This window comes from Sander lucioperca, chromosome 21, assembly GCF_008315115.2.
Source record: "Sander lucioperca isolate FBNREF2018 chromosome 21, SLUC_FBN_1.2, whole genome shotgun sequence".
NCBI lineage: Eukaryota > Metazoa > Chordata > Actinopteri > Perciformes > Percidae > Sander > Sander lucioperca.
In genome coordinates, this window is record NC_050193.1 from 5,931,408 (window position 1) to 5,941,881 (window position 10,474).

At 38.5% G+C, this 10,474-nt stretch overlaps 1 protein-coding gene and 1 long non-coding RNA gene across 2 annotated transcripts; one reads left to right on the forward strand and one right to left on the reverse strand.

The window, feature by feature from the left end:
- Positions 1–159: 159 nt before the first annotated feature.
- Positions 160–10,232, forward strand: LOC116059413. Its single transcript, XR_004107305.2, has 3 exons — positions 160–295; positions 6,963–7,005; positions 8,746–10,232. It is a non-coding gene; the product is annotated as an uncharacterized LOC116059413 (long non-coding RNA).
- igfals (insulin-like growth factor binding protein, acid labile subunit) lies at positions 509–3,398 on the reverse strand. Its single transcript, XM_031312456.2, has 2 exons — positions 3,278–3,398; positions 509–3,159 (listed from the first exon to the last, which is right to left on the reverse strand). The coding sequence occupies exon 2, from the start codon at positions 3,149–3,151 to the stop codon at positions 1,418–1,420; it is 1,734 nt and encodes a 577-aa protein (XP_031168316.1). The 5' UTR covers positions 3,152–3,159; positions 3,278–3,398; the 3' UTR covers positions 509–1,417.
- Positions 10,233–10,474: the final 242 nt, after the last annotated feature.

The window sequence follows — 10,474 nt, forward strand, 5'->3', positions numbered from 1 at the left end:
ACGATTAGCCTTCATTACAGGCTTCTGCTGTAACGTTAACTTTTCATGATATGTTGGATGTAGGTAACGAGTCTGCACTCTGCACCAGTCTATGGTCGGCACAAATATAGTAGACATAAGTAAAAATTTATGCCATATGCATATTGCAGTCTGGCTTATTGAAAGGCGATTTGATTTATAGTGCTAAAAGAAATGACGCTAGCTAAGTGCTCTCGGCAAGCTAGCTGGCTAGCTAGCTATAGTGCTATTTTGCCGGTTTTTCATCGACCGTGATGAGCCATCTGTTTCTATCCAGGTACATATTTTCATGGCATTGTATTTATTTGTTTTATCAATCTGTCAAACTTTGCCTTTCTGCTAATTCATGGGAGACATATGTGCTGCGTATGCATTAGGCCAGTGGGGAAGTGGCGTACATGGGGTATCGTTAACGTTACGGCTAAACTGGTGTGTTAAACTAATTATGTGGGTACATGGAGAGAGGAAAAATTAAGAAAGTGAAGGCACACAAGTTTTAAAACATTTATTGCGCTTTTAAGGCAATTTCCCAACGTTTTTTAAAGTGACAAACGGACATTTAATACTAATGTTACACCAAGTAATGCACACATCTTGAAGACCTTTTAGTGTCTAAACTGTAACGTTATTTGTTCAACCATCATACTCAATGATTAACTTAATTGGGATAGGGTTAAACTTAACATTTAATCAAACGCCATTTCAGTTTTGTTGCACTCAGTTTTTTTAGCCCACTATCTCCATTTTCATTGTCCTAAAGGACACAAATTACCAAGGCATGTTCAACAGCATAAAGAGAGGTCCAAGATATATTAAAATATATTAAATATTTTTTTAAAAATCCATCAAAATGCATCTCATTTAAAGCCATCTATTTTGTTTTATAACTCCTGCAAACATGTTTCCATGTCAAGCAACATCACCTGGTAACCTGATCCCAAAGTGGTAGAACTCATACTATACAATCCATTTTATTCTCTAATGCCAATATAAACCAAATTATTTCAAAGCATTTGAAGTGAATTGAGGGAAATAACATCAAATTCTCACTTTTCTTGAGAGAGGTGACAATTTACCAAATGTAGTTGCATTTTCCCACAATTAGACATTAACTATTAACTTATAACTCAGAAAAGTTAAAGCAAAATACATTTGTTTGTCTTTTCATTTAAAGAAATTCATAGCATTCCTTAAATATTTTTGAACCATTTTATCTAAAGGCAACACATGACAACCATTTATTTGTAGATAGTAAATGTTATGCAAGAGCCTGAATCATGTATTAGTATTGCAATTACAATATTGAAATCAGAAATTCAATTAATGCACTTTTTTTTTTTTTTTTTAAATACTACAGATAACACCAACCACTTTTCTAAACAGATCTGTGCATGTTTGTCTAGCAGCTTTGGAAGTGCTCACTGTCAATATCCCGCAGGTCCTGACCAGCTAGACGTGGTGGGCTGGTGCATGTAATGTTGTTGTATATGGTGATAGTTGTGTCAGGCTCTTCACCTTCTGCGTGGGTCTCCACTTGCCGAGGTATCACCAACGGATTCCTCAAGCTGTAATTTCTGAGTGGGAGGGCACTGCAATCACATTTCCACCGGTTCCCAGACAGCAAAAGCTTTTCCATACTCTCTGGAAAATCAGGGACCATGCTTGTCAAAGTATTAGCTCTCAGGTCCAGATAGCGCAGCTTTGGGAGTAGTTGCTTTGTGCCATTCTGCAAAAAGTCTCGACATTCATTGTTGGACAACAGCAAGTACTCCAAATTCTTTAGGCCGGAGAATGTATGGGTTGTGAAAACCTCCAACTTGTTGAAACTCAAGTCCAATCCCAATAGGCCCACCAGGTCCACAAAGCTCTGGTGTTCCACCACAGAGATGTTGTTGTGCTGCAAGAAAAGCCTTCGTAAACCAGAAAGTCCAATGAAAGCTTGAGTTGTGACCCTTGCTAGGCAACCTCTGTCCAGATGAAGGCTGTGAAGCTTTGACAGACCTTTGAACATTTGGTCTGGCAGACTTTGGAAGCAGCTTCCAGATAGGTTAATGACCGCCACATGAGAGAGCCCAGTGAAACTACCAACTTGTGCCTCCTGCACTTGGTTGTGCTCCAGCTCTAGGACCTCCAGGTGACCAAGCCCTTCAAAGATCCTTTCCCCCAGCGCTCGGATCCTGTTGTAGCTGAGTCGTAGCTCTTCTAAATACTGCAGATCACGGAAAGTCCTGGGCCTAATTCCAGTGATTGAGTTGTTGGAAAGACGCAGTACATGAAGACTGTGCAGGCCCAAAAACGTGTCGTCATGGAGAGAAGTCAGTCTGTTGTTTGTGAGATCCATCCATCTTAGTGACTTCATGCCAAAGAAGGCCCTGGGTACCACTGTCACGATCTGATTCTGGGCCAGGTAAAGCTTTTGCAGTTTAGTGAGTTTAACAAACACATTAGCTTTGATGACCTTGATGTGATTTCCAGTCAGATCTAACTCTTTAAGCTCAGCAAGATTTTGGAAAAGCTGTGGCTGCAAGTAAGCGAGTCTATTCCCTGCTAGAACGAGCTCCCGTAGACCTTGCAGGTCATGGAAAACTGTCTCAGGTAAAACTGCTAATGAGTTCCACCCTAGGTTGAGAAGCCACATGTGTGAGAGTCCTGCAAACAGTCTTTCTTCAATACGAGTTAGTTGGTTGTTATGCAGACTAACTGAAGCAAGGTTAGGTGTATTGAGAAAGATCGTAGCTGGTAACACCCGGATGTGATTTCGCTCAAGGTGAATGTGTGCTAGCGACCTAAGTCCTTTGAAAGCCTGAGGGTCAAGTGTCACCACCTCGCCACTCTGCAGATTCAAAAAATCCAGGTTAGAAAGATCCTTAAAAGACGCTGCTGGGATGGAGGTGAACAGGTTGCCATCCAGCCAGAGAGAATGAGTGGATTGGGGCATGTCAGAGGGGACTTGCGTAAGATTACGAGCACTGCAGTACATGTTAAGTTCCAAGCTGTAGTCATCATTCAGACAGGTGCATCCCTTAGAACATGGAATAGACTCTTCGGCCACTTTCTCTCCAGCTGTGTCGGGGTCTGGCAACACCAGTGATGTTCCCAGTACCCACAACACCAACAGCACAATGGTTTGCATACTAACTGCTGCGGATAGAATATAAACATCAAAATATAAATACTCAGTAAATTCACAACAGAAATAAATTTAACAGTTTAAATTATAAATGTGTTAATGCTGTAAGGCCTATATTATATTGCTTACCTTAAATATGAGAGGTCTTGATTTAAGGCGGACAGGCTGTGAAACACTGATACTGACACTGACAATGACTGAACCTTGTGCAATTGTTTGTATGCTGAATGGAAAGTCTGCCAAGCCCCCCAGAGCCTTTTTTTTTTTTTTTTTTTTAAAGTCGGTTGTACAATTAACCCATTAATGTCCATTAGACTTGTGCTGAATGTTGCTAGTCATTTATTATGTACTGACGTTTTTTTTTTCCAGAGGTTCCTATTTTTTCCACCAACATCAACTTTGATCATTTTAATGCAATGATACCATGTCCTTAATCGTTGTACAGTTATAAAGTCTGTAAAATGAGAATATACATTCCATTGCCTCAGTAAGGTGTTAACCATACTTAATGAAGAATCTAAGAATAATATGTGTATGTACCTCAATTGTTCTTGACATATCTCACGCTTACTGTATTGTCAACCTAATAAGGGATTTTGTCTAAGTGGCCTTTGGTGTTTACTAAAGTCAGGGTCGTGTCACTGAGTGCATTTGCTATAGATTTTAACTGATAAACCGATACAGTATGGTAAAGAGATTAGATGAACCCAGTGCACTAGACCTTTGACTGAATTTAAGACTTTTAAGACGTTTTCTTCTCTTTTCTTTACCTTTTAACAAGTGCATCTGAGGCAAAATTGTATTTCACTTGTTACCTCGAACTTGGAAGTGTATACCTCCTAATTTATATATAATATATAAAATATTGTTGGAGATTTAACCATCCCCCTGCCATACATACTTGTTAAATTCTGATAAAACCAACTGTACGCACCTTTCTACACAAAGATAGCTGTATGTAAGGGACTTCATAAAAAACAGTGCCATTTCTGTTTCATAAATGTATTTGGCAGTGCATGAGGTCAGTTCCACTAGTCCATTTCCTAATCGCATCTATGATTGCAATGACTAACTTTCTGTTTACCCTTTTTCTTGGTAACTGGGTTCTTTTAGACAACCATGAACTGGTCATGCTCTAAAGGACAACCAAATCCAGATAACACTGGGTGCTTGCACATGAATTTCATTGCTTGACTTGCTAACACTGGATTCATAACACTATTTCAAGTAAATATATCATGTTGAACATATCCTGTTAGTTTGTAATGTCTGTCACTCAAATCCGATCCTCTTCTGCAGTGAATAAGTAGGCAAAATGTAATCAGGTAGGCAGGATACGTGCAACCTTACCTCATGTACAGTAGTTGCCTAAGGTTTGACTCACTAGATTTACTGGAAATCTCTTTCTAATTACTTTGTTTTTTATATAAAAAGTGATGGTTATGGATCCCATCAGTGTTTAAGTTTAAATCTAAAATTCTATATTTGTAGATGCTTAAGTCATGTTTAATTAAATTAATTTATATTCAATAATAAATGTGGCATACATTTGGATAGTACAGTGATTCTCAAATATCCTCTGTATTCCATTAGCATTCATTTGAATATTTTTGTGATTAAACACATTTATGTCACATACCAAAAATAAATACATACATCATATTTATTTTTAATGGCATGTGAATAGTGAAAAAAAAAGTGTCCTTACTGAAACCTTTTTTAATATGCACATGTCCTACCAACCACTGCAACCAGTCAATCTCCATTTCACTGATCCTGAAGAAAATTGTGATGTACAAAATTCTGAGGAAATGGAGGACACTAATGCATTCTAATTTGTATTTCTCTTGCCAGTAGAGAGCACTGCTGGTCTGTTGTCACATTTAGGCCCAGAAGCTTGGTATGCTCTTTACCTTCTAAAGGAATCACTTTGTTTAATGCTAAATGAGAGTATAACCAGAAGTAATAAGCAGATGATTTTAAACATAGATCATATTCTGAGTTCAATATAGTTGAGCTGCTGCTCTCATATTTCTTGATGTCTTTTGGGCAATGCATATACCGAAGGCTGCAGTATGTCAACAATTGAAAGGGGGTTTGGCTGTTTTTGTTTCATAGAATGAATATAAAATAATTTAACAAATAGGGAAATAAAACACTGCAGTTTTTACTGCTGCTTCCGTCAAACAATTGCCATTCCGAATGGCTGCCATAGTGAGTTATTTCATGATTGTTGCTCCCCTGACAAACACCTCTAATTGGCTCATTCCCTGGCACTCAATCAGACACAAAGGATTCCAGGTTTGTCAGTTGCTGTTGGCTCCCTGAGTGGAGGAGAAGAGTCTTAATAGTGAGCAGCAGAGCCTGCCACTGTGCCTGTAAATGTTTGACTTGGCTGAGCCATGCTTCTGGAAGGATAATTTTCTCAAATAATTCTGGATACATTTGTGCTTCCTCAGCAGTGAAGAACAGGCCTTAAAGGCATGATGTCAATCTAAATTGGATGGAGGCATGCTGATCACTGTAAAAACCCATCATGACATCTCCTTCGATCTACTGCTCTGCAATTGTCAAGAGAACTATTGACATTAAATGCCAAGGAAGCCTAGTACAAACTTTTAGAATCCATTAAAACAAACTGTACATAATGGGTCTCCAGATTAATGCGGTTGCTGCTGTTAGGTGTGATTAAACCTGTGGTATGCAATTTATTTATGGCATTGTTGGGCAAACAATCCATATTATTTTTTCAGCATATTGTGATTCAAGTGTTGTGAGAGAAAATGAGACTTCTGCGTCTCCTCTTAGCTCTGTTTTCAGGCTTTAGATAAGCTAGCCGTGACGGGAGACTGTGGACAGTCACATGTCATTTCAGAGAGAGAGAGTGTTCCTATTGGCTGTGCGCATGCATTGTCTGTAGAGCAGGAGAGGAAGAGTTCTCACTCGAATTCTGGCATTTTTTTTGCATTCTATCCACTGCAGTTTTTAATCATCTACTGCATCTCTTTTGTGTTGAAAGACATGTTGTCGTTATTCGCCTAGGAAATTGGTCTCACAGCCAGGTAAAACACGTGATAAATACATAAAGCATAATAATAACCCTGCAACAAGTGTATGACATATCATGCTAACAAACAAACAAGCAAATGGGTGAATGTTGAAATTTGTCAGTTGACCTATTAAAAGTAGGCTTAAATCACTCAGACATTATCACCTTTATTTTGTTTGTTTTAAGTGTTTGTCTAGGCTGCTATCCAAGTGCAGTTTACGATCAGAGCTGATTCTCCTTTGAAACCATACAACTTTTCCAGTTAGCCTTGTCAGACATGAGTCTCATGACTGAGATAAACCATTACTAAAAAGATCCATTGAGGTATTACCTATGTATTTTTGTAAAGGATAGACAGCCAAACACCACAGAACAATCCTAAGTGAACATCAGATAAGAAAATAAAAGCCAGAAGCTGCATGGTAGCAAACTGAACGTCGGGATGAACTATGTCTTTAATCGACAAAACCATAAAGCAACAGATTACCCCTCCTGGGCTGGCGCACTGGGCCTCTGGATGTGCATGTTTGACCCTCCTGGTGGTCTTATCTGTTGCACATTACATGGTTCATAGTGGTGCATACAGCCACAGGGAACGCTAGGAAGGAAGGAAGTTATTTTCTTTTTCCAGCTCTGTTTAACCATAACCCTGTCTTAGTGAGATATGTGGGGCCTATTAAGGGATGGAGCTCTTTTCTTATTATATCTGCTATTACCCAAGTGGAGACGCTTAATTGATTTAAGTTGTTTTCTTTGTCTTTACAGCTTAAAGTGAGAACAGTCAAGCTTCCACAACTACGTTGAGTAGGTATGTTGAACAGGTTCAATTTGAATGTTTTCTTGTCTCACATACACCGACTTTACTTTGTATTGAATGGCAGGCTCAGTCAACACTGCCATCCATTGGCAGATTGTTGGACTGTTTCACCTTCACACTAATTCAAAAAAGGGAAACCTGTCTTGGTTGAGAAAGACTGCTTTAAAACAGGGTTGTCCAGTGTCCTTTCACCCATCGAGGTGATGGTGGTTCAGCGCTGCTCTGAACCCTTCTGCTCAGCCCTTTGACAGCCAAAGACCCTGACACCCCTGCAGTGGCTATTAATAACGCTCAGAGCTCCCAGTCAACTCGCTGCTTTTCTAGGAGGAGAGAGAATCCGTCGGCTTTGTCTCGATAACTGGGATGTGCCGGAACTCAGCCACCGTTTCTTAAATTGGTTGTGATCATTGTGACCAGAGCAAATCACTGCAGCTGATGACCCAATTAGGCATTTTGAATTTCAGTTAGATGTGTGAGCCACATGACACCAAATCATGTTTGATACTTTACACTAAAACACGAAAATCTATGGTTAACAATTTTAAAAACACTTCTGAAATATGCAGTGTTTCTAACATGATGCTAACCTGTAAACGTCATGAAGTTGAAAAGGCTCAGTGTATGTGGTGATGATGCTTTGTATTTACATTTGTTTACATCCACATCAAGGATTATGTCTTTAAGAATAAAAAGATACTTACAATTATAGTATTTAAAAATCGATTTTGTCTGTTTCCTTACATTACGAAAAGGGAAAGAGACTTTCTGGATTTAGAATCTTTGGAGCTTGCATCTTAGAGGGATGAAAATGGGCGTTAGCAGTTCTTATAGTTATTTAATAAAAGAGAGCTTTGTAGTTTTTGCACTTTAACATTTTTTTATATTTAGTTGAATATTAAACACTTTCCTTATTTCTAAGATTGTATTTTGTGACTGCGTGGTAGTTTATATTGTTTATGTAACATTTTGTTGTTAGCCTTTTATTCTAAAATGGATATGATTTCAATGTTGCATCCTTTAATCAGTCCCTCCAGAAAAACGCGATTATGCGATCGCATAATTCAATCAGCCAAAGTCCGCATATTTACACGGGGGCCGCATTTTTTCAAATACGGCACACGGCCCCGCATTTTCGTTGCAAAAAAGTCACATATATCTTAGCAGAAAGTTGAAAAATGTTGCGTTTACTTCACACAAGAGCAGCCATTTTCCCCTGTTGCTATGGGAACTTTATGAAGTGACGTAATTACGCGACGTGACCATCATCGAAAAGCTGCAAACCCCACAATGAATGATGATGAAACCGCAGTTTTTGCAAGTTCCCGCAATTTTTCCAAGTTACCGCAATTTCATCGCATAAAATTGCATAAATATCCTGCATATTCCATCGCATTTTTTAAGAAAATGTGCCGCATAATCAAGGATTTTTGCCTGCAACAATCACAAAAAAACTCCACATTTTTCTGGAAGGACTGTTTAATGGCTGACCTTTTATGCACATAGTCCTCATTGCAAAATTGACAAAGATTCAGCCATTTTGTAGGATATACAGTATATACACCATTCTATTCTATTCTATAAATATAAACACCCTGATTAAGGCTCTGTGAAATGTTTTCTTTAAGTGGATAGTGACTTAAAGAGGAAAGGAAAATCTTTTTCCTTATTTAACTTAATTCAACCTCTATGGAAACACTTTCATTTTTTTCTCTATCGTCCTGTCCTGTGAAGGTGTGCCCAGCAGATTCACTAACATGGATGAAACGTTTGACTTTGGTGAATACCCTTGAACTCACCCAGACAATATCTGCTTCTAAGGCCTGGAAGAGGACAGGTAAGAGGCACTTCATGCACTCAAACAAACACCAAACTCCGTCTGAATTAGCTGCCAGGCTTTGAATCAAGGAGGAGACCTGGATTCCATTCAGAGAAAGAAAGAAAGAAAGAAAGAAAGCAATGCAGCTGATGAATCCCAGGAGAAACATAGAAAATCCATAGCCTCTTTTAGGACTCTCATTCATTTAATCATGTCACATGGCCTTAGCATGACAAGCAATCATTTTAATTGAAGAACACAAGTAATGTTTTTTTATTTATTCTAGTCTATTCTGTACTTTTCGATTCAGTTTTTTTATATATATATCATCATGTGAGAAAATGGTTGCCCTAAAAAAAGGCTGATAAGTACAAGGCTCCATTCTTATGTTGAGATGCTTTTTTTAATAGTACTGTGTATGGATGCCTTGCTCTTCACCTGAGTGCCATTTTGAAAGGTGAGTATTTCATTTCCCTGTGCAGCTGTGTCCAAGTGAAGGAGCGATCCAATTTTGGAGGAAGTGTCATCCGCATCGTCATATATCTGGGCCAAACAGGAAATGCATATATACATATAAACAGGCTCAGCTGAGGCAAAGTCAGTAAAGCTTCTGTCAAAGCCTGATGACATATTGCATTGTGTAATATGAGGTGTCAAGCTAGTCTGCCTCTTTGCCATGATGCAGAAGTTTTGAATACATGGTTTGAAAGTAGAGCAAATCCTGGTGTTGCAGCTTAGTTGGCAGCAGTTGTAGCTTGAGTTGCATGTAAAATGTAGCCACAGACCTGATGTTGTCTATTTTCTCTTTTATTTTATAAATATGCTCATTCTTTATATCAGATAGTCATGAACCCTAAATCCAGGAGTGACTGCTTGTCTTCTAGCTGTGCATATTTTGTATGTTTAGAAATCTTGAATCACTCCTTGATATCACACCCAAAACATATTCTTTACTCAGCCACTGCACATGAGCGTGGACCAGCATGTTTGTGCACTTTATATCAGTTCTTCAAATGAGCGCGAAATAGCCGCTTTTTAAGACTTTTTTGTGACCCTTCAAACTAAGTTCTTGATATTTATCTTTATCCCTTTTGTGGCTTTTCAATGGAAGGAAGTGTTAGCTGTGTCCTTTTTTTGTGACCCTTTTTGTCCTCATACACTGAAAATGCATAACTAATGGTAAAATTATAAAAAGTTTGAAAACTCAGCCACATCTACCATATCAGTGGACTCCTCAAACTGGAATAAGAAACACACATGTGGCACTATCCTTCAGTTGATCCGTTACTTCCTATTTCTGTGTCAAGTTTTCTGGATAAATGAGTATCCCTCACAGTAGCCATTATTTTACTCTTATTTCTTTTATTTCTTGCAATCCCCAAACCTAGATATCGCAAAGATATGACAAAGAAATTATTATTTTTCCCATTCCTTGTGGAAATGTTATCCTTTTTCTCACAGCTCATTTGGGTTTTAAAATCCACATAACAAGCTGCAAATGCTAAATTAGGCTTGGCCATACTAGGCATGACATTCCCCTCCTTGTAATGTGCACTTTGCTGACAGCTTCTGGGTTTGAATTTCCACTTGCAATAGTCTTGATCGCAAGGTCTATGTGCAAATATTAAAATGGCTCCTAATTTT